Source organism: Diachasma alloeum, unplaced genomic scaffold, assembly GCF_001412515.2.
Source record: "Diachasma alloeum isolate Michigan unplaced genomic scaffold, Dall2.0 Dall_scaffold_00375, whole genome shotgun sequence".
In the NCBI taxonomy this organism is placed as follows: domain Eukaryota; kingdom Metazoa; phylum Arthropoda; class Insecta; order Hymenoptera; family Braconidae; genus Diachasma; species Diachasma alloeum.
Window position 1 is genome coordinate 106,457 of NW_021680514.1, and position 23,180 is coordinate 129,636.

Consider the following 23,180-nt stretch of genomic DNA (forward strand, 5'->3'; position numbering starts at 1 on the left):
AAAAAGGGACTCCGAGGCCGTAAAAAAAAAAGAAAAAAAATATATATATATATATATATATATATATATATATATATATATATATATGATTATGATCATATATATATGATCATGATCAAGGCGAAATAGATCGGTGACAGATTTCGTTTCACGACTTTTTTAATAGAGGATCATGCGTACAAATAATTTCAGGGAAAAAATGAAAAGACGAAAATAAAACTACATTTCTGAGGGTGGTATGGTCTTTTTTCAATTAAGTTGAATACGTTTTATCATGACGAGTATTTCAAAAAAATTGAATCGGTCGAATGGTTCAGGAGATATTTGCAAAAAAAAGATTTTTGAGGAATCCCTACATTTTAGGAACTGCTCAACCGATCGAGCTGAAATTTAGCACAAATTTGACTATCAGTTCTGGATAAACGACCACAAATGTGTACACACGTACATACTTTCTTCATGTTTTATGACATTTTTAGGCATTTCTACCCAAAATTAAGAAATCGGAAAAATCCCAATTGCTTCTATTCGGAAACGAAAATGGAGATATCAAGTTAAAACTTGGTACCATTACAGATGGTATAATATTGAAGGTCGATATTTTGGATGGGCACAATGAACGGAGCAGGTTTGGAGATGTTTAACCTTTTGTAGCCTTCTTGTATTCACCCTGCAGAATGCGGTTGCCATTGTAGATACATCTGTCATAGGAACAGGGAATTGCTGCGAATCCATTCGGAAGCTCACTACCAATGAAATTAGTAGAATCAAAAGAAAAAAGAAAAGGACTAACGCAAAAAGCCACAGTCACATGCCTTCTGTCGGATAGGCTGCAGTCCTATCTGCAATCCTATGCATGAAAGGAATTGTTTCCAATTGTTTTCATGCATATTATTTGTCAATATATCAATTTGTGAAATTCTTTACGAAAGAAAAACTCTACTGAGTTCATTTGTTGAATTGCACAATTCCATTTCCTTCCGCAAATATTTGCAAAATGATTCCTACGAAATGTTTGTACACATCTCCTGTTCTCCATGTACCAACTATCAAATTACTCATGGTTTCATCTTTTATCGCTTGTTTTTTCTACTTTTTCCCTCATTCGATTTCCTCTCTGATGAGTAGAAAAATTTCGAAAGCATTTTTTCCCTGGGTTTTTCCTCAACATTAACTCTATTTCGATTTCTATATTTTCCTCTCTTTTGGCATTTACAGGATAACCTCGATGCACCTGCCCCTTCAAAGTAAATGGCTGTACGTTGGCACGGAAAGGGGCAACATCCATGTACTTCACATCGAGACCTTCGTTTTATCTGGCTACGTGATCAACTGGAACAAAGCCATAGAAGTGTGAGTATACGACAGCTATCATCAATATTTCTGACTGTAACACTATCCTAGTACCTCTTTTGTCAAAAAATAAAAAAGGAAAACTAATCTTTGCAAGCGTTATGTGTATCTGTATCAACGGAGCGTTGTTTTTGTGTCATACTGACACGTGCGACCTTGACCCTCTCCCTAGCTGGTATCGGAAAAAACACGAGTCCCGAGTATGTTTTAAATTTCAAAATTATGGGTACAAAGAAAGTGGTCAAAAACACTTCCGGGGATCAACGGAATAGGGAATAGTCTCGTAATTTTTTTCCTATCGATCAAATGTTGTTCGAAGTTTTTATTTTATGGGCGCGAAATTTCCACTCGTTATTGTAATTGACATGTGCAAAGTTCAATTCAGTGATAAAGTGGTCGAACGAAATGAAATGGATTTACCCTAGGTTGGTCACCCTATAAGGGAAACCCGCCGCGCCCCGTTTTTCTTCAATTACAATTGACTGGCCAACCAGAAAAATGGAAGAAATATGACTTTGTCAATTGAAGTGTCTAAAAAATTATAGTAGTTTTTGGAACAACATATTTCCCAAAATTCCTAAAGAAAACAAATTATTTCGGACAGATGAATTATTTTTTCCCATGTTAAATGAAATTGCCCATGACGCGACGTTGGCGGAAACTCGCAAAACGCACCCGGGCAGTGTAGAGCGAATTCGGCAACGCTAAAGCCTATAACACGGCGGCAAGTCCCCGCGCAGGTGACCAAAGTCGCAGGGTTGCGTTTGGTAACTAGACTAGAGTTAAGTGTAGAATAGTTGGGTGTCTAGTTAATAAATATCTTCGACTAAAGTGTAGATTGTAAAAAGTTTACGAAGACTTTTTTATCGTAGAGTAGAACAAATTGTTCAAAAAAATTATGTCAAAGTGATTCTTGTCATGCATGAAAAAATCCAATATAGAATCTTAAGGTATTTGCTAGGGAATTTTCTTGGCTATTCGATTAGTTTTTTCCGATTTCTACTGAAAATATGACAACTTTGCACGCATTTTTTCTTTTCTTTTTTCCTTAGAAAAGATAAATGCAATTTATTCTATTGAATTCTATTGTTACTCTAATCAACTATTATTCTTCTAATGAACCGTTTTTACGTTCCGTTCCAAGGAACGTGTGAGAAGCGAAACGAAAGTCTTGGAACATTATAGCACGGAATGAAAGTCGGAACGAAAGTTGTAGAACGTTTCTCACTAGAAACGAACCCTAGAATGGTACTCTCAGGAATTCAATTAAGAGTAGGGATAGGAGAAAATGCAGCGTTGCCAGACATGAGCATAAAAATGAGAAAGTTTTCCCGTTACCCCTCACATACGGGGTCCATACCATGTATCGACCCGTGAAAATGTGAATAACGCCCGTCAAAATGGATTATTTCCGAAACTGTACACGGAAAGAAAAATATTAGAATTTTTGTAGTGAAATTCTGAGAAAAATTCTGGTATTGCCCCATATATAATGGAGGAACAAAATCTCGGGAGGTAATTTTTACAGATTTTTTCTTCGAGCTTGAAATTATATTTAAAATAGAAATATTTTCGTGGTCTTTTGTGGTTTTGAAAGGATTGGACAAAAGGTTTCAGAACACCGAACGATAAGTTTACGTGAGTTAAATAACCTCTCAGAATAGCAGAGTTTACGATGGCAACTGATAAACAGCACATTCGGCACTGCATTTTATACAAATTTCGGGAATCAATATGTACTGTTCTTGGTGCCGACGTTGTGGCTTATGAAACGTGTAATTATTGGTACAAACGTTTTAGAAGTGGTGATTTCCATCTTACTGACCAGCCGCGCCCTGGACAGCCTCGAAAGTTTGAAGATGCGGAATTTCAAGCTCTACTGGATGAAGACTCAATGCAAACGCAACAAGCGCTTGCAGCTCAGTTAGGAGTCACCCAAACAGCTATTTCCAAGCGTTTGCACCAAATGGGAAAAATCCAAAAACTTGGAAGGTGGATCCCACATGTGTTGACCTAACGCAACCTAGGTCAACGTATGAACACATGCTTTCACTGCTTGCCCGGCAACAAAAAAAGGACTTTTTGTGGAAAATTGTGACGGGTGATGACAAGTGATCAAAAGTATATTTTTTATGAGAATCCCAAACGTAAGAAGTCGTGGGGGAGATCCCGGGCAACCCAGTACATCGACGCCGAAACAGAACATTCACTTAAAGAAGATTCTCCTGTGTATTTGGTGGGACATGAAGGGTATGCTTTATTACGAACTCCTGGAAACTGGTCAGACGGTGACTGGGGAACGCTACAGCCGACAATTGAACAAACTGAGCGAAGAACTTGATCGGAAAAGGCCATTTGCTGGGCAAGGAAGCAGGCAAGTCATACTGCTGCCTCACAATGCTCGACCTCACGTTGCTCGCACGACTCAGAAGACCCTCTTGAACTTGGGATGGAAAGTTCTCCCGCACGCGGCATATTCACCAGGGTTGACCCCTTCCGACTATCACTTGGTCCGGTCAATGCAGCACGCTGTAGTTAGATGACTTTATCGCCTCGAGGCCTGCAAGTTTCTTTCGCAACGGCATTCGTATGTTACCTGAGAGATGGCACAAGGTCATAGAAAACGATGGACAATATTTCCAAGATTAAGTTTGTTGTTCTCCATTTTTTTCTATTAAATAAATTTGCTGAAAAATCTATAAAAATTAAGTCACACCCAATATTTCGTCGTGAGGCCATGATATCTTGACTGTTACTTCATATCGGCATGGTGTTATGATAACTCCATGCGAATGAACCCAGTGGAAACTGCTGATGCCGTTCCACTGCCTTACTTCTTTATTGTGAATATACGTGTCTTTTAATGCACGTATATTCTTCTTTTTATTGACATTTCTCAATTTTAGGTTTTGATTCTGAAATATGTGCCACTTACGTTGCCCATATTTCAGAGCAAGTTGGGAAATTATGCTCTACTTTTTTGGGGCATAACAATTTTATGAAAGATATTATAGTAATTCTCATGAGAGTCATATTGAATCGGATTTAGGGGAAAATGTTTATGAAATTTCAAGTTTTAGATAGAATTCAAGGAAATTCATGTGTTCTGTGGGAGTGAGAAGGAAATTTCATAACTTGATTGTATTTTCAATGAAACATGAATACTCAGAAACAAAAGGACATGAATTTTTCAATTTTGCCCTGAATTATCCTGATTTTTTAGAATTTTCACCGAATAATGAAACTGAAAAATTGAGTATTTTATTAATGCTCAGATCATTCCGAAAGAAAATTAATGGAATATTTGATTTTTCATTGGCAACATTTCGTGAAATTTCAGAGGAAATTGACCCTTAAGTGATTGCATCGTGAGGAAATCCCCGCTAAACCATACGCAACCTATAGGGCGCCACTGTAGAGCGAGTGATATGCTAGAAAAACGTAACCACTTAAGGGTTAAGCATGACAAAAATTTCCGAAATTTGGCATGGAAAATTCAGACGAAAATTTTTAACAGTGCACGGATTCTCATAGGGCTTACTCCTTAATATTGGTCTCCTTACGGCCGCTGTCTACTGCCCAGGCATTGAAATTCGCAGCTATTGCCACGGGAAAGTACTGCTTCGCATCCTCAGTCAGTCTGTCCAGGAAATGCGTGAACTCATCAATGGAAAGGCTCGGTAGGGCGTACCTGCTGTAGAAATGAATTTGATCAACGTTAGCCTTCACAAAGCCATTCTGTATATTATCACTCGTGATGCTCTGGAATTGTCGATTCCCACAAGACCAGATTGCAGCCTATTTGCCGACGTCAGTAACCCAAGGTTGAGTGCCAAGATGTCGAAATGGATAGTGACAAGATCAAGCTTCAGCTCCCGCACTGTTTGCATGAGCAGATCGTGTACGGCACGATCATCACCGTTTGCTGGTGAGCTTCTAAAGTGTCTCTTTGCGTAGAACGGAGATGATTGTAACCCTCGGAGTTACTTTACAGAATCCACACTGACATCCTTGTCCCTACCTCTGAAAATCAAATGCACAATCTCCTCAGTCTGACCATACACTGAGCATCTGCTGCTATCAACAATGTGGGCACAATTCTCCGGTTTTTTCCTTTTTGGGAGATTTCAGAGGCGGCTTTCCAGTCTGCATCTTTTTTTTTAACTTCCTGATCTATCGGGTAGTTACAGTAATGACCCCGGAAATTGAATGTGGAATTTTTATGATTTGTCCACGTTTCTTGACGTTTAGAATCATTTTCAATGAATTTTGAAGACATGTTCTTATATATGTGTGTGTGTATGTGTGTGTGTTTTATAGAGGTTTGGGAAAATCTTCAAAAGATTCTGGTAAAAAGATGTTAAAACCAGATCTGGGATTTTTACCCAGTAAAAACCCTGTTTTCCTCTTTTTACCTCTAATTATCCGTGCCTTGTCCCTCGCGGCACCACCGCTAAGTATTACTTCGCGAGGGGGGTCTCAGCTATTAGCTCTTCCACATTCTTTGCATCTGAAGTACATCCTCCTATCCAGCTAGGGTGTTGGGTGTGGGTAGGAGGTTCCAGCAGATTTCTCACCTATGCTGTGCAGCCTTGCGTTTACGTTCCTCACTTCTGAGCTCCTTCATAACTACGGCTGCAAAGTTGCTCGTTGCGTCCCAGGCTGCCTGCGATGACAGTATTGCTTCCACCAAGTTCTCAGGCGGGACCTGCCTTCCGGGTGTAGATTCCCAGTTACTTCGGATCTTGCTAAAACCTGGGCAACTGAAGAACACGTGCTCCGCGTCCTCATCCACTCCTCCGCAGGTCGGGCACTTCAGGGAATCTTCATGCTTGAATTTATGGAGATATGCCCGAAAGTACCCATGTCCCGATAGCATCTGTGTTAGGTAGTAGTTGACTTCTCCATGGCCACGAGTCAGCCAGACGTCCACTTTTGGGATTAGACGATGAGTTCATCTTCCGTTCCGTGAGGCGTCCCACTGCAGCTGCCATCGGTGCAAGCTATTTCGTCTCTCTTCTGCTCTGAGCTCTGCTGCGCTCAGTGTATCCGATCCTCTCCGGCGGTACAAAGATCTTCGTTCCTCGGCCAATACTTCGATGGGCAGTATCCCGGAGATGACACACACTGCATCCTCAGACACTGTGCGGTATGCGCTGGCAACTCTGAGAGCACTCAGTCGGTAAACTGGTGCCACCTTCCGCCGTGATTCCTGTGTCTGCAGTGCATCAGCCCAGATGGCAATGCCATATGTGAGCACCGATGTGACCACCGACGATAGTAGTGCTCGTCTCCTCTGCTTAGGGCCTCCTACGTTGGGCATGAGGCACGATAGGGACGCTCTGACCCCAGCCGCCTTGTTTCCCATCTGCTCTGCCGGCTGTTTAATACGGAAGCCCCTAGGGGACACAGACACACTGACCGACTCTGTATGCATGTATCGTGAACTCACAGGCCGACATACACTGTCTGTCTGTTTTGAGGAGGGTCGACGCCATCTACCAGAAGCAGGGATCGTCATATTTACAAATTTTGATTACCATTAAATTCAGAAATTCCAAATTAGAGTCCATATTTGTAAATTATTATACTACTTTTAAAATCAATAATCACATAAACAAATTCTCAAATATTTCATAAGTCAGTAATCATACTTCACCAATTTCCAATTATTCCAATAGTTGCTAATCGCAACCAACAAATTTTCCATTATTTGATCAGTTGCCAATTCGAGAATTGGTTTACTGATCACCAATTCAGTTTTCAACCTGATAATTGAAATACTGAATACATAGTCAATTATATAATTTATTTACCAACAAACCAACAATAGTCTAATATTGGTAATCATAGTCGTAATATTAGGAAAAATAATGATTACTGCCGATCCCTGACCAGAAGTGATGAGTGATTCCTGTCAGCATTTCAACGTGTAATAAAATTGTATTAAATCAGCGTGGCTATGAATAATAGTGTAGTAAACAAAATGAATAAAGAGGTAAGTACTTGATGAGTATCATTCCAAACTTTCTTTCGTAATTCCACTGAATTGAACCAGTTAAAAAACCCCTTGAACAATCACGGACAACAATTTTCCACGGAGTGAAGGACGTGCTCTTGACACGAGCACCCAGGAATGCCCATTCCTGGCATTTAACATTGACCTGCACCCCACACCTAACCTCTCCAGAGGGATCTAACCTCTCACTGTATAGATTTCTTTAATAAACACCAAAATCTCTGTATAATTATGTTATTCAACAGTTCGAAGGTAGTTGATGAATTGGTCTTTTTATGCAATCGGGCAGAAGAATTGACGCCTATTCGTAGAAATTCTTAACAATCATCATGGAACAAAACAGGTGAACATAAAAAATTGTTGTATTCTATCACAGTAACTTGGAGGGAATATTAGGGGATTAGTGTGAAACGAGATAAATACTTTTCACTTATTCAAATGTGCATAATACACAGGTCTCGAACTGGCTCAACCTAGCAAAAATAGTAAAAATAGTAATTTATTAGTAATTTAATTAGTAATTTTAGTAACTCGGTTCGAGTTAATACAGAAGACAAAATAATGATCTGCTCAAAGTCTGGATTTATCACACGGAAGTTATAATTTCGAGATGAAGAAATAATAATGTCATTCAGTGATCATTTGAATGAGTGAGTAACATTCCAGAAATGTCAAACTTTTATCTTGTGACACAAACTCCTATTTTCAATTTTCCCCCATTCGTTATTATTTAGGAAGTGTCAAATTCTATTGCTTACAGCTTTATTATCATTATGTTTAGGGGTCATCGATCAAGAGACCAATTGATTCGTCAGTATTTCACCGAAGGCTTCTTATATTCGGAAATTGTGGCTTTATTAGAGCAACGCCACTCGATAAAATTGTCCACACGACAACTGAGACGCATACTAAAAAGGCTGGGCTTACAGAGAATCAATGACTCCCAGTCATCCCTGGAAGACATTGTTTTGGCTCTTTTAGAAGAATTGAATGGCAGTGGATCTTGCCTTGGATATAAATCCATGTGGTATCGCCTTTGAACGACTTATGGCCTTAAAATGAAGTGAGATTTGGTTCTGAAATTGTTGAGAATGGTTGATCCAGAGGGAATAGAGGTTCGATCTCGTCATCGTTTGAAACGCAGAAAGTACGTTGTTCCTGGATCCAATTTTCTATGGCATGTGGATGGATACGATAAACTAAAGCCTTTTGCTTTTGCTATTCATGGTTGCGTGGACGGATTCTCCAGGAAAATTTTATGGCTGGAAGTTGCAGCATTCAATAATAATCCACAGATCATAGCACACTACTATTTGAAAGCAGTACAAAAATTAAGTCTTCTACCCACACTGATTCGATCAGACCGAGGCACAGAAAATTGTTTAATCGAATCACTTCAGCAATCTGCGAATGGATCATGATGATAGATTATCGGGATTAAAGAGTTTCATTCAAGGAAAAAGTACTTCGAATCAAAGAATCAAAAGTTATTGGTGCCAGATGAGGAAGCAGGACATGGACTTTTGGATTTCACTGTTCAAAGATTTTCGAGATAATTGTATATTTGACGATTCCGATCCACTTCATATTGAAGCCTTGAGATACTGCTTTGGGTCCGTAATAAAATATGATCTAGAATTTATTCGCAAAGATTGGAATCGACATAATATACGCAAACAGAAGAAGACTGAATTACCATGTGGGAAACCCAATTATTTGTATTACTGTGCTCCAGAGAATGGGGTAAGAGATTATGGAAATGAAATAGATCAACAAGTTGTTGAAGCATGTCTGGCGCAATTTACGATGGAACTCCATCTATGTCGACAAGATTTTGTAGAACTAATAGACCTTATGTTTCCAGACTTGAACTGCTTTACAACTATTGATGAAGGGATAAGTTTATTCGGGCGATTGATTGACCGCATTGAGCAATTATCTAATGATAATTGAGTTCATATGGAGTGATTCATGTGAAAGCTTCGATTGAATAGTTTTATATCGTTTCCATCGTAATTGATCACTGAAAAAACTCTTCAATCTGAATTTTCATAAAACCATGAAACAAATCAGTCAATAACGAAATTTCAAAAAGGATAAATGTATATTTTTATAAATTGTACTTTATTGGAACGAACAATTTTTAGTAGTAATTATAATATGAATGGCAATAAAAACTTGGAGTCTATCATAAACGTAAATATCATAGAATTTTGGCTTATTCTTAAAACTCAATCCTCGGAACTCAAACGAATACGATATTTAATACGATAGAGATCAGAACTAAAATGAATACGATATTTTGCCAGAAGATTTGCCACGGGCTCGATCTTCTTGTGAAACACCATGCAAACAAATTTTTTTTTTCATAAAAAAAACCTCGGGGAAAAAAACACCAAAATGATCACTAGCAGCTAAAAATGAACTGAACATTCTTATCTTACTAGAGCACCTTAAAAGTATCATAACAGTGAGATTTCTCAGCTATAAATATCTGGAGAAAAACTGAATAATAGTATCACTGGGCGCGTAGTGCCACTAGACATTTTTTGGGCTATGCTTATCCTCTTTCATGAACGAATATGAAGAAAAAAAAGGAAAAAAAATACAAAATCGACTGAATAATTGTCTTGGTTGCACTGGATAATCTTATATTATTAGAGTCCTTCAGATCATTAAAACAGTAATATGTCTTATCAGAAAATGTCGGGAGAAAAACTGAATACAGTGGACTCTGGTTAGAGGCATATTGGTTAGTGTCGAACTTCCCCTCAATTTTTTTTTCTCGCCGCTCGAGCGTTTCCCCCACTCTGCCACCACACAAGCTGGAGAGTAAACACTCCAATATTTTCTTCGAATTGCTATATTGGCTTCCGATTCCAGTAGAGACGAGAAATAAAATATTCTGCATTTGAATTGTCGATCAAAAAATTTAGTCCACTTCTGGCTGTCATGGGGGGAGGATCTCGTTTTGTTGGCATAAAATTAATTTAAAATTGGATTAAATAAAATAATGAAGCGAAGTAAAGAATACGACTGTAACATTGCGAATAAAAAGAGTAAGACGAGAACTGTTGTGAGTATTAAAACTAAAGTGAGTGTTTTCGAACGATTGGATAGTGAAGAGAACATAAATGATCTATGCGATGAGGTTGGAGTGCATCATACGACGATCAGAAAGTGGTGTAAAAATATTGATAGTAAAAAAAATCGTCTGAATCTATATGAATATTGCTATTATAGTTGAAGCTGTGAAGTAAAGTTTATCATTAAAATAAAGTGGTGAATTGAGAGAGAAAAGAAATAGTATTTTTCATTTTATCGTTCGTAGTTCTCGGAAGTCGGGCTCGGCGTAAGCGCGTAGTGGGGGCAGGGAAATAGAGTCGAATTCTCCGAATTCGCTTCGCCTATCCCGCAAAACAGTCAACTCTAACCAGAGTCCACTGTACTATTATCACTGGGCTTCTAATACAGTTAGACATTTCTTTCATCTATACTCTTCGTCTTTCATAAACATTTTAATTATGCGACTTTTCATATTCATTGAAACACTATCTTTGTCTTTTTCTCTCATTTCAAAATATGTCCAAAATATTCATGGTTCACAGACCAAATTGAATAATCATCCACAGTTGTAAGGAGGACAGTACAAAATCTTAATACTTTTTATCAACTAAAGACTATTCAGTCAGAAACATTTCATGAGTCTCCTCATTGTAATCACCTTTTTTTTTATAAAAATATCGCTAGAACAGATCGATAGGCTCTCTTGGCTGCAACTGGCTTCTAGATTTCAGGGAGCACGATCGAAGACAATGCTGAGAGAATTTCGGAGATTGGTGGCCTACTTAGAGGATCATAAGAGACACATTTTTCAATGATGATTAGGAGAGGTTGGGGAATATCACTTAGGGAGGGTGTAGACTTTTCTTCCAGGATTGGTCTTAAATGCAGTTCTGGGGCTGAGGCATCGAGGTTCCAGACGCATTTCTCACTGTAAATCTCAACGATAGTACAACCAATTGCCCATAGATCGAAAAAAATATTCGAGCGTTGACCACCAAGCCACACTTCTGGTGCCATATACATTGGGAAACCTTTCAGTGAGTTGTGCCCTACGGTCGTTGTCAACGCTGAAATCATTTCAGTGTACATACTCAATCCTAGATCACACAGTTTAACACGTCCATCGTAGGTTACTAGAATGTTCTCAGGTTTTATGTCTCGATGAATTATTGGATTTGGGAGTTTATGCAAATAGTTAACTGCACGACATAACTGAACCGTAGTTTTATGCTTCAATTCAGGGCTCCATTGGTACTTGCTCTGTATCTCCTCATCCACCAAAATTTCTGACAGTGGATGGCCCTCAACTAACTCCATTACGATATATAGTTTCTTGGGATTGATTGAGAGTGCCATGACCTCAATAATGGTTGGATGGGTGGAGGGTATCACGGATCTCAATTTCCCTGTGGGTGTACTTCAGAGTTTGAGGATTGCACTTAACTTCCTTGATAGCAACAGGAGTTCCATTCCATTCTCCTGTGAATACTTTCCCTTGGCTACCAGAGCCAATCATCGAGGGGAATGTCAATTCTGATTTTGGGATCGATTGGAGTGAAATAATTGTATGAATTAATGGAGTACAAGTTACTTCCGTCACTTCAGGTGACTCCTGGGGCATGGCTTCTTTTATCTCTTGGGCATCTGCTGACACCTGATCAATGTTATCCAACTCAGTTTGAAGACCCTCAGCTCACTTGGAATGGGATTCCTTCCATTGCACGTCATTTCACATCGCCAAGTACCGGTATCATTTTTAGCAACAGACACCCAGTACAGGAAGGCACCTTCTGCAACCTTTTGATTATTATGATACCACACCAAATGTGGTTTGCAGTGGGTACTACACAAAGGAATTACACCTACACCGAATTCCTTTTCACAAAACCCATTAACGTCGTGAGCATCGTACAGAATCGTGTGTGGCGATCTCGATGTAATGTTACACGAGGCAAATTGAAAAATTTTGTGCAATGTGGAACTTCCAGAATCGGTGAGAGCCTGAACATCGTCGATTTCCAGAAGGGACCTTTCCTTTTCTTTGTCAGTCTGAATTTTGATGATGCTGATTTCGTGACCATCCTGGATGGGATCATAAGATGTGAAATCTTCGCAGGGGATACCCGTATAATCACGTTCATACATTCTTCTCTTATCTAAATTGACAGTCGACAATCCACCCGGATATTTCGAATAACAATCGTATCGATACAAGACTTGGACACGGTTGGACCCACATAATATTCGAATGGCACATCATACGGGCGACTCAACATTGTAGTCCCTTTCGAATCGTCGTCCTCCAGAACCTCCAACAACGACTTCGTAGATGAAATCTCACGACTAGCATGAAGCGAAGTATTCTGCTGATGATCCTCAGGAGAGAGTCCATCGATGCCCGAACCTACCAATAAATCAACCGAATTTCTGAGCTTCTTCGTGACCAGATGCTTTTCAAGAGTCAACACATAAGTTGACTCATGAGATCGTTTGTTGCCTGAGGAGATGTTCTGGACTTCTGGGGTGGGTTCGCTTTTCGCTGTAGTGTTACACTCCTTATGGATATATAAGACTGTAGTGAAAAGGTAAATGTAAAAATTGCTTGTAAATTACCGAAAGTTTGGACTTCCACTTCTGTGATGTCAGCATTGATGATAAAGTTATCATTTTCAACTGAATAGATATCTCCATCCTTTCTGTAGAATAATGCCACATGACTTTTGAATGCAAACATCCGGCATAATTGTTCAGAAGGATCCTGTCCTCTTTTAACTCGAACTTACAGAGATCATTCTGATATCGAACACCTATGGCGGATACTGGCTTTCCCTGAAAAGTTTCCAGTGCAACAGAAACATAAATAATACAATGTCGGTGGACTCCGAGAGGTTGCATCGAAGCTGAGAGACGGAAGGACTTGAGAGCTGGTGCGTGGGTGGTTCAACACTCTAGTTATGAGTTTTTAACTGGATAAAAAAGGATATTTGTCACGGGATTTTTGAGGTGTTTTTGGTCTGGAGAGGTTAGGTGTGGGGTGCAGGCAAATGTTAAATGCCAGGAATGGGCATTCCTGGGTGCTCGTGTCAAGAGCACGTCCTTCACTCCGTGGACAATTGTTGTCCGTGATTGTTCAAGGGGTTTTTTAGTTATTGAAAATGAGTGTCAATGTCGTAAGATTGGAAACTGAGGTCATTTGATGATTGACATCTGGTTCAATTCAGTGGAATTACGAAAGAAAGTTTGGAATGGTACTCATCAAGTACTTATCTCTTTATTCATTTTGTTTACTACACTATTATTCATAGTCACGCTGATTTAATACAATTTTATTACACGTTGAAATGCTGACAGAAATCACTCATCACTTCTGGTAGATGGCGTCGACCCTCCTCAAAACAGACAGACAGTGTATTTCGGCCTGTGAATTAACGATACATGCATGCAGAGTCGGTCAGTGTGTCTGTGTCCCCTAGGGGTTTCCGTAGTTTGAAGTTGAGTCGGGTATCGATCATTACCCCCAGGTACCGTATGAATGGTTGGGAAGTAAGTTCGTAATTTCGGGCTTACAGAGTGATTGTCTCGATCTTCTTTCTGCTTGTAATCAGCACGGCCTCTGTTTTGTGTTCCTCCAACTTCAAGCCCACTGTGTCCATCCAGCAGCGGATCGTCTCGAAGGTCCTGTCCAATGCATAGTTGATCTCTTCCAGGTGTTTCCCCACGATAACGACGGCCACGTCATCCGCAAATGCTACAAGTTTCACCTCTTGTGGCAGTGTCAGCCTCAGCAGCCCGTCGTACATGATGTTCCACAGGAGAGGGCCCAGTACTGAGCCTTGGGGTACCCCTCCAGTGACTCTGTACTCCTCGGGACCATTCTCCGTGTCGTACTTGAGACTTCTTCCGGTGAAGTAGCTATCTACAATTCTCCGTAAGTATCCTGGCATAGGCAACCTCACAAGAGCTTCTCTTATGCAGTCCCACCTAGCTGAATTGAAGGCATTCTTGATGTGCAGTGTCACTACTGCGCAGTACTTATTTGTGCCCCCGTACCATCTCTTCTCTGAGATGGCCTCTTTGGCGGTATCGACGACAAGGCTTATGGCATCGAGAGTAGATCGGCCGTTCCGGAAACCTTTCTGGTTCCCGGCTAACAATGGATCCACCGCTGCTTCTATCCTCCTGTGGGCGATGCGTTCGAGAATCTTCTAACTGCGCCAGATGTGTTAAGCATGCAGAGGGGACGGTAAGATGAGGGTTCGTCCGGCGGTTTCTTCCCTTTTGGGAGCAAAACTAGCCTCTGCTGCTTCCACTTGGCAGGGAAGGTACCTTCCTTGAGACACTCGGTATACACATCCAGGAATAGCGCTGGCATCGTGCGGATGGCTGTTTCCAGCGCGATGTTGGGGATTCCATCTAGGCCAGGAGCTTTGCTCTTTCCCACTCTGTTGCAGGCCTCCATCAGTTCCTGTTCGGTGATTGGCGGAATGATCTCCCCCTCTTGGTGTTCGGTGGTATAGTGGAGTTTGGGTTGTTGTGGGAACAACTCCGTAACAATTTTTCTCAAGAGTTCCGGGCAGGTCGGCGATGGCATCGGTTGACTCTTAAGTCGTGTCATCACCACCTTGTATGGCCTGCCCCAGGGGTCCGCTTCCACTCCGGCAAGGAGCTCATTCCAGGATTGCTTCTTGCTGGATTTGATGGTCTTGCTAACTTTCCGGCGTGCCTCCTTGTATTTGGTCTCCATCTCCTCGAAGTTCGGCTTCTTTCGGGCCCGCTGTGAAGATCTCCTCACCTTGTTACACTCCTTACGGAGAATGGCGATAGTATCATTCCACCAATACATCGGTGGATGTCGGTTTGTGGTCCGCTTCCTGGTCATGGTGGCATCGCATGCTTCTGTTACTCTTCTCATGAAGTTTTGTGCCTTCTCAGTAGCACTGCTGCCATTGATCGGGCGGTCGTCGAATGTTGCTGAATAAGAGCTAGGATCGAAAGTGCTCACTCTCCAGCCAATGCGGTTAGTCTTCTGAGGCGTTGAAGCGATTCTCCGGCGAGCACGTGCCTCCCAGATTATCGCAGGGTGTCGGCTTGCAGTGTAGATATCAGTTACTCTCCATGAGCAGTTCTCCTTGGCAAGGGTGCTGCTCACGAAGGTAAGGTCCACAATTGAGCTCGCCTCTCCCCTCATAAATGTTGGTTCATCACCCTCGTTCAGCAGGAGCACGTCCAACGATGCCATGGCTTCCAGTACAGCTTGCCCTCTGATGTTCATCTCCTTGCTTCCCCAGCCGACTGCCCAGGCGTTGAAGTCCCCGGCTATTGTCACGGGAAAGTGCTGCTTCGCATCCTCAGTCAGTCTAGCTAGGAAATACGTAAACTCGTCAATAGAGAGGCTAGGTGGGGCATAGCAGCTGTAGAAATAAATTCCATCAACCTTAGCCTTCACAAAGCTATTCTCGTTACTATTCTCGCTATTCTCGCCATTTGAAAAGGGTAGCTGCCAGAAGACCAGATGACTGCCTTTCTGCTGGCGTCAGTAATCCAGGGTTGGGTGCAAAGATGTCGGTATGGCTCTGAGATTATGACAAGGTCAGGCTTCAACTCTCGCACTCTCTGCATAAGCAGGTCGTGTGCGGCCTCACAGTGGTTGAGGTTGAGTTGTAGTACCTTCATCGTAGTTTGTTTCTCAGCTTCTCAAGTGCCTCTCTGTACACAGGGCATCTGCTGCTGCCAGCAATATGGGCACAATTCTTTGTGTCACAATCCTCCATGCATAGGGCGCATCGAGTTTCCTTCTTGCAGTTCGCCGCCTTATGGCCTGCCTCGAAACATTTGGTGCAGAGTTTGGACCGGTCGATCTTGCTGCTACATTTGGTGGCGAGATGCCCATAGTGCCAGCACTTCAAGCACTTCATTGGTCTCTCCACTTTCCTTACGCGGCAATTTACCCAGCCTATCTTGATCTTCCCGTGTTCTCCCAAGTTCTTTTCCGCTGTGGCTGTTGCAAGAGTTATAGAGGCACTTTAGGTTTCTCCGTATGTCTTACGCAGGGATCTGATAGCATCTGCGCCTATTTTGTGTTCCTCACCAGTTGCTGCTCTCATAGCTTCAAGGACGTCCTCCTCCGTCGTGGTCTTGTCGAGATCTTTAATTTCGAGATCTACTTGTGGCCCTTTACTGAGCACCTCGGCCTCATCCCCGAGTAGTTCGGCGATGGTTTTGTGCAGCTGAAGGCTTCCGCCAATGGACTTCCGATTCATTATGATCAACATATCCCCTGTGGTCGTTCTGCGGATCTTGTCAACGCATGCACGGGCCTGATCTATTGGAACTTCTCGTTTGACTCGGGTAAGGATCTCCGAGTACTTTTCCTTGTCCTTGGGACGGATAATCAGCGCATCAGGTCTAGGCGCTGGTTTACGGGGTGGCTTCTTCCCATTCCCCTTTTCCTTCATATGGGGCGGCTTTGGAGGCTGCCCTTCCAGGAGCCTCTCCCTTCTTTTCTCCTTCCTGCTGTTTACTTGCACTCAATCCGGCGGTTTGGCAGGTGGCTTGTAATGATTTTTCCGTAGTCTCAACAAATACTCAATAAACCCTAACCCAAAATTTTCGATTATCCTAACACGGCTAAATCATTACTTTCGGTCTCGCAATTCAACCAAACCTGAAATATAAAAAAAAACTCAACAACAAAACAGAACTCCGGAAACGGTCAGTAGTTCAACCAAACCTTGCTTCGATTATTTAGGGCGCCAGCCGATTTTTAGCAACGCGGAATCGATGAACCCCAACCCATTGCCTTAGACTAAATACTAACCATCCCCGAAGTTCGAAAAGAGACACAACAAAACCCAGAAGCTAAAAACTCAAGAATGGCGATCACGAGAGTACGAGATTTACTCGGTTGCTCAGTGTGCGGGTCGTGGAGAGAGAGGTGGATTCGTGGACAAGAAAACCCATAAACCAAAAAACCAATCCTTCATCAAGAGCCCAAAATCCAATATCTTAATTCTAGATAGATCGGGGGTAGGTAAAATCCAATGATAAAACATAATTATACTGACATGTTCCGCTATTGCCAATATTTTACACAATTTTCGATTTTGCAACTACAAATTCTATACAATTTTTGACTCGACATAATTTCAAATAGGGGATGAATAATCCCACGGACTCGAAAACTAATAAAATAATTTTATTATAGAAAAAGAAATGATCCCAACTCAAAGTTAGCAGAGAGATAGGCAAAGGTATTATCCACGCGGTGCGGATGAATCTGAGAGAGAGGACGCGTGAAAGTAGCTGAAGAGCGAGAGAGAGCGAGCGAGGTAGCTACACGAATGTGAGAGGGAGCTATAGAAAATGTATGAAATTTTCCCTAATTTCTCCTAACTATTCACATTTTCTCTTTCGGAGAGCCTTTGTCATTTATTTTCGGTCATTTGGCCATCTCTAAGACGCAATTAGTGGGTTATCCCCACTGAAAATGATACAAAGAGAAAGCGAGGGGATTTGGATGCTTGCCACGTGGCTATTCCACCGTAAGGGTGGGTTTCAAACCGGAAATGGAGGCTTGCTCCATTGAAATCAGCCGATTTTGGTGTCAAACGACTCGGAATCGGATAGAGAGCTAATTAATCAATATTAGAGAACAGAAATTGATTTCATTTATTGTGGGTTCCAATCATAAAAATCAAAGGTAACATTCAAGATAGCGTCCCCATGCCCAACCGGAATTCCACAACTAACGAACATTAAAGGTCGCATAGAACGCCTAAAAGTCACATAAAAGTTATTTCACGCAGTCTGATTTTTCTCCTAAAACTGTTAGGAGAAGACGAGAATGCGGAAAAGTAGGTAGCAAGTAACAATTTTTTTTTGCGTAAATAAGCGAATCTAGAGAGCAAGCAGACAGGTAGCCAGAGAGCACGTGGCATCGATCGCCGTAGCGAGACGCCTAAAATCACTAATTTTTACCATAATCACTACTTCAGGTAGCATGATTAACATTTGGGTAAATTAAGGTAGCTTCCAGGGAGCATTTCGGTTCGTTTGAAGGGTTTTCTACCCTTCAAACCATGAGTATCGGTGTTGGCGTCATTCCGAGAAGTAGCGACGCCATCCCACGCGGTCCAATTTCTTTTAAAAAAAATGCACTAATTCACTTTTAAACACCTCTAAATAAGTACACGAGTACTTACCATAGTCTGGAGAGTTGATTTCGACGGAATTTTGGTCGCGGGGCTTCGATAATTACCTCGAAAAAGAGCTCGTTCAGGGAGTTAACTCGACTCGTACCTCACTTTGCTCGTCCGGGTGGATACCGTAATGGCGACTATCGCGTGTGTCCGCTCGGGCCTGTTGCGTAGTGGTGGGGAGTCTGGGGGAGACTAGCCCCGTACGGTGCTGACTCGAGTGTTGGCGATGCGAACTATCGATTCCCGGGGTAATTGTGCGCGAAATATTTAAAGATTTAAATTTGAATTTTCCATACAATTGATTCTAATTATTTTAACTGAACGAAACTGTAGTTACTTGAACTCAACACAAAACTGAGATGGCTGAGCGGGTCTTCACTCCATCTACGACCGGAATAAGGTAGCTTATCTACAGAGGGCACTCTCCGGAGAGGAATTAGGACTTTACCAACAAAAACTCAAACGCAAACGCAACTTAACTAAATTAAAAACCCAATAGCGATCCGTTTCGACGACTGGGCAATCGTCTCCACGGCCTTCCAATTGAAAGCCCTAACACTCTCCCTCAAGGGAGCGCAAGCATTTCAACTCGACCTATGTACTCACTCTATCGACAAACCAAAAAGGCTTACAGGAAACACTGAGTAGCACATTATCTTGGCCAAATATTCCACGGTGATATCCTGATCCTTAATCGAATTTACGTAGCAAAATCTCAAAAATACTAAACTTTAACTCAACAAAACTGACTCGAAAGAAATATCTGCAAAATATCTGGTTTATTTAATGAAGTTTTTTAATGAATATTATTCTAAAAATTTAGGGAATCGATTCACGCGATAGGTAACCAATTTAAGTAGTTCTCCGAACTTAAGGTAGCTCTGAAGTAGAGTTAAGGTAGTAGGTAGCTCTAATTTTTCGTATAGATTTTTATTGCGAAGAAAAGGTAACGGTTTATCAATTTTTACTCTCTCTCTCTCTCTCTCTCTCTCTCTCTCTCTCTCTCTCTCTTCCTATACATAAATACTCTGGAGTTCCGCAGGTGACAAATTCGCCTGGAATTTCGTCACAGGCTTCACAGGCAGGACATACTTGTCAGCTAGCTCCTGTTGCTTCAGCTTCTTCAATTTTTGGGCTGCCATCTCTGACGAAATCTTTGAACGCTTCCTGCGTTTTGCCTTACGAACGTCTCGGCCCTTTTGGATCTCCTGCGAGGCATGTGCCGAGTCGTCTATCTCCGCGTCCTTCACCGTTGTTTCGGAGTCCGTCCGTAAGCGCTGTGGCGGTGGTTCTAGTAGCTGCTGGACCAGCTCAGCGACAGAGCACTGAGTTCGCGCGCGTGCTCTCTCCACTCTCTCGAGCCTCTTGAAGGCCCTGTCAATGGAAGCCACCTTCAATTTGATCTCCTTGTGGACATTCATCTTAGGTTGAACAAACCCATTCTAATCTGCGATGAGCTTATTCATCTTTGTCCATGCTAGAGAGCATTCTGTCTCATCTGGAGTCTGTGACTCTACCCCACTTGTAGCATTGGAGGCCAAGTGGTCCACCTTAGAGGAATGTGGTGATGATTGGCTCCTCCCATAATCCATGGAGCCGGCATCAGAACTGATGGCGGGATTCTCCTTGTTAAGGCTACCCGCATGGGAACTTTCAATTTTGTCATCACTCATCATTTTTGTACTAGCTGTTATCGGGAGCCTGACCCGGGGGTGTTCTAGGGAGCCCACCCCGCACACCTCTTTTAGAGTTGGGTTTCTCGGAAGGTGTTGGTTCGCGCCGACGTATTTTATTTAGTCGATACCCTATATTCTGAACGGCAGTTCAGAATATCGAGCATTCCCCCATCCACCACCTGGGGACGCGCTACGTTGCAGGACCTTCCAGCCTGCGAAAACTCTCGGAGGGTAAAGGCGTTCCTCGCCGAAAGGATCCGTGGTGTGTGTGTGTGTACGTAAAAAAAATTTTGCCCGACGATTACTCTTGAACAAATGATATGATTCATTTTTTTTTTGCAATCGATGCATCTTTGTGTAACGTAGAACTGATTAGTTCGTGAAGACGATCGTCTCAGCGATTCTTCAGTTATTCGCAAAAAACATGTGAAAAAACGCCAAAAATTACGTTTCTCTCACTTATTTGATCATTTTTCCAGTGGAAATCATGCAATTTGGATTGTTCTCCATACAATCGATGAATCTTCGTATGCAGTAGAACAAAGTGGATTTTTAACAAAATCGACGCAGGCGTTTTCCAGTTATTCTAAAAATAAAACTTTTGGAACTTAGATTTTTTGTTTATTATCAGAGCTCTGATTCCATAAGTGATCACAACAATAATCTCCATAAAACCCCCACGTGGGATAGAATGGGGGTACATGGACCAGGGGGTGAAAGGACCGCGGGGAAAATTGAACCCGTGTGCCCTGAACGACTGAATACACGGGGTCAGAAGATAAGAATCAGATAGACTATGTGGTGGAATTAATGTAGGTGGGATTGTATGCATTAGAAAGGACGAAGAAGTCAATAAAAAAGATCAATATGACTGAGACATAATCAGATGAAAAGAAGTGTACTGTGATAGAATTTCCAGTATTCTGGGTCAGGAGTCCATTTACTCCCTTGGTTCACAACCCTCATTGAGTCACGCGTATCTACTCAATCACCAGAACTAATTAAATTAGATGAGAACAATTGACTTTACCATTATTGAATTATTGGAATGGATCATGAAAATTTCGTCGTACAGATTTTTGAAAAAATTATGATAGAGGACAGGTGAGGAGAACACTAATCGGCAATGATTCGCAATGATAATCGGGAGCATTACTGAAAATCAGCATAAATGCAGGAAAAAATCGAGAGAATTCACTCGACAATTTTGGAACGATAGAATTGAAACTTGAATACGAATGTAATATGTTTCGTCTATGAATTCCTTCATTTTTTAACTTCCCGACCCGAAGGGAGGAAGTTATTGTAATGACCCCGAAAATCGAATGTGGAATTTCGCTGATTTCTCCACATTTCTCGACCTCCGGAATCATCCTGATACATTTTTGAAGACATGTCTGTATGTGTGTGTGTGTTTTTTTTTTCTTTGTCTGTTGAGAGAATGCATTTACGCACGACCACCAGAGGGAGGGGATAGGTGTTTTCCTCCGTCAAGTGAGTGTGGGACTCGGGCAGTGAGTGTGACTCCCACTGCCAATACCCACTGAACTCCCGTCAGACATATTTCCACTAACCCTTATTTCCCTCGCGGCACCACCGTAAGGTATTACTTTGCGAGGGAGGTCTCAGCTGTTCGCTCTTGCACGTTTTCCATGTAGCGTGCTTCCCCTCATTCCGCTAAGGTGTTGGCTGTTCTTCCCTTCTGAGTTCCTTAATGACTGCCGCCGCAAAGTTACTCGTTGCGTCCCAGGCTGCCTGTGATGACAGCATAGCTTCCACCATGGTTTCAGGCAAGACCTCCCTTCCAAGGTCAGATTCCCAAACACGCCGGGCATCTGAAAAACACATGCTCCGCGTCTTCGTCGACTTCGGTGCAGACTGGGCACTTCGGGGAATCCTCATGTTTGAATTTATGAAGACACGCTCGGAAGCACCCATGTCCCGAAAACATTTGCGTCAGGTAATAATTAACCTCACCATGTGTGCGGTTTAACCAAGCACTCACCTGTGGGATCAGCCGATGAGTCCATCTTCCCTTCGACGAGTTGTCCCCCTTCTCCTGCCATTGCTGTACTCTTTCGTCTCTCTTCTGCGCCGAGTTCTATTGCGCTTAGTGTCTCAGATTTTCTCCGCGGATACAATGACCTTCGTTCCTCGGACAACATTTCTATAGGGAGCATCCCGGCTGTAACGCACACCGCGTCTACGGACACCGTACGATAAACGCTCGCGACTCGCAGGGCACTCAGTCGATAGACTGGTGCAATTCTCCGCCGTGATTCCTGCAACTTTAATGCATCCACCCAGATGGAAATGCCGTAGGAGAGCACCGATGTGACCACCGACGACAGCAATGCTCGTCTTCTCTGTTTTGGTCCTCCTATGTTGGGCATGAGGCGCGATAAACTGGATTTGACCCCAGAAGCCTTAATTCCTACGTGCTCAGCTTGCCGCTTGAAATTAAGTCGGGCATCGATCATCACTCCCAGGTATCGGATGTACGGCTGGGAGGTGATTTCACAGGACCCGACTTGCAGCGTGATTTCAACTTTCTTCCTACTAGTGATCAGCACGGCTTTGGTCTTATGTTCAGCTAGGCTCAGTCCCACAGTGTTCATCCAGCGACAGATCGTCTCGAAGGTCATGTCGAAACTGAGGCTGTTCTCCTCCAGGTATTTGCCCACGATGACTACGGCTACATCATCCGCATATACCACGAGTTTAGTTCCAGCTTCATTAGACCGTCATACATGATGTTCCACAACAAGGGACCCAATACCGAGCCTTGAGGTACACCTCCGGTGACTGTACTCCTCAGGACCATCCCCCGTGTCGTACTTCAGGATTCTTCCGGTGAAATAGCTGCCA

General features: G+C 42.2%; 1 protein-coding gene across 3 annotated transcripts in view; it reads left to right on the forward strand.

Annotated features, from left to right (window-relative positions):
* LOC107041740 (syntaxin-binding protein 5) overlaps nucleotides 1–23,180 on the forward strand; it is a 225,519-nt gene that overhangs the window by 69,867 nt on the left and 132,472 nt on the right. For all 3 annotated transcript variants that reach the window (XM_015262452.1, XM_015262451.1, XM_015262453.1), the window contains exon 4: nucleotides 1,219–1,353. In XM_015262452.1, coding sequence (XP_015117938.1) covers nucleotides 1,219–1,353 — 135 coding nt within the window. The remainder of the gene's footprint in view (nucleotides 1–1,218; nucleotides 1,354–23,180) is intronic.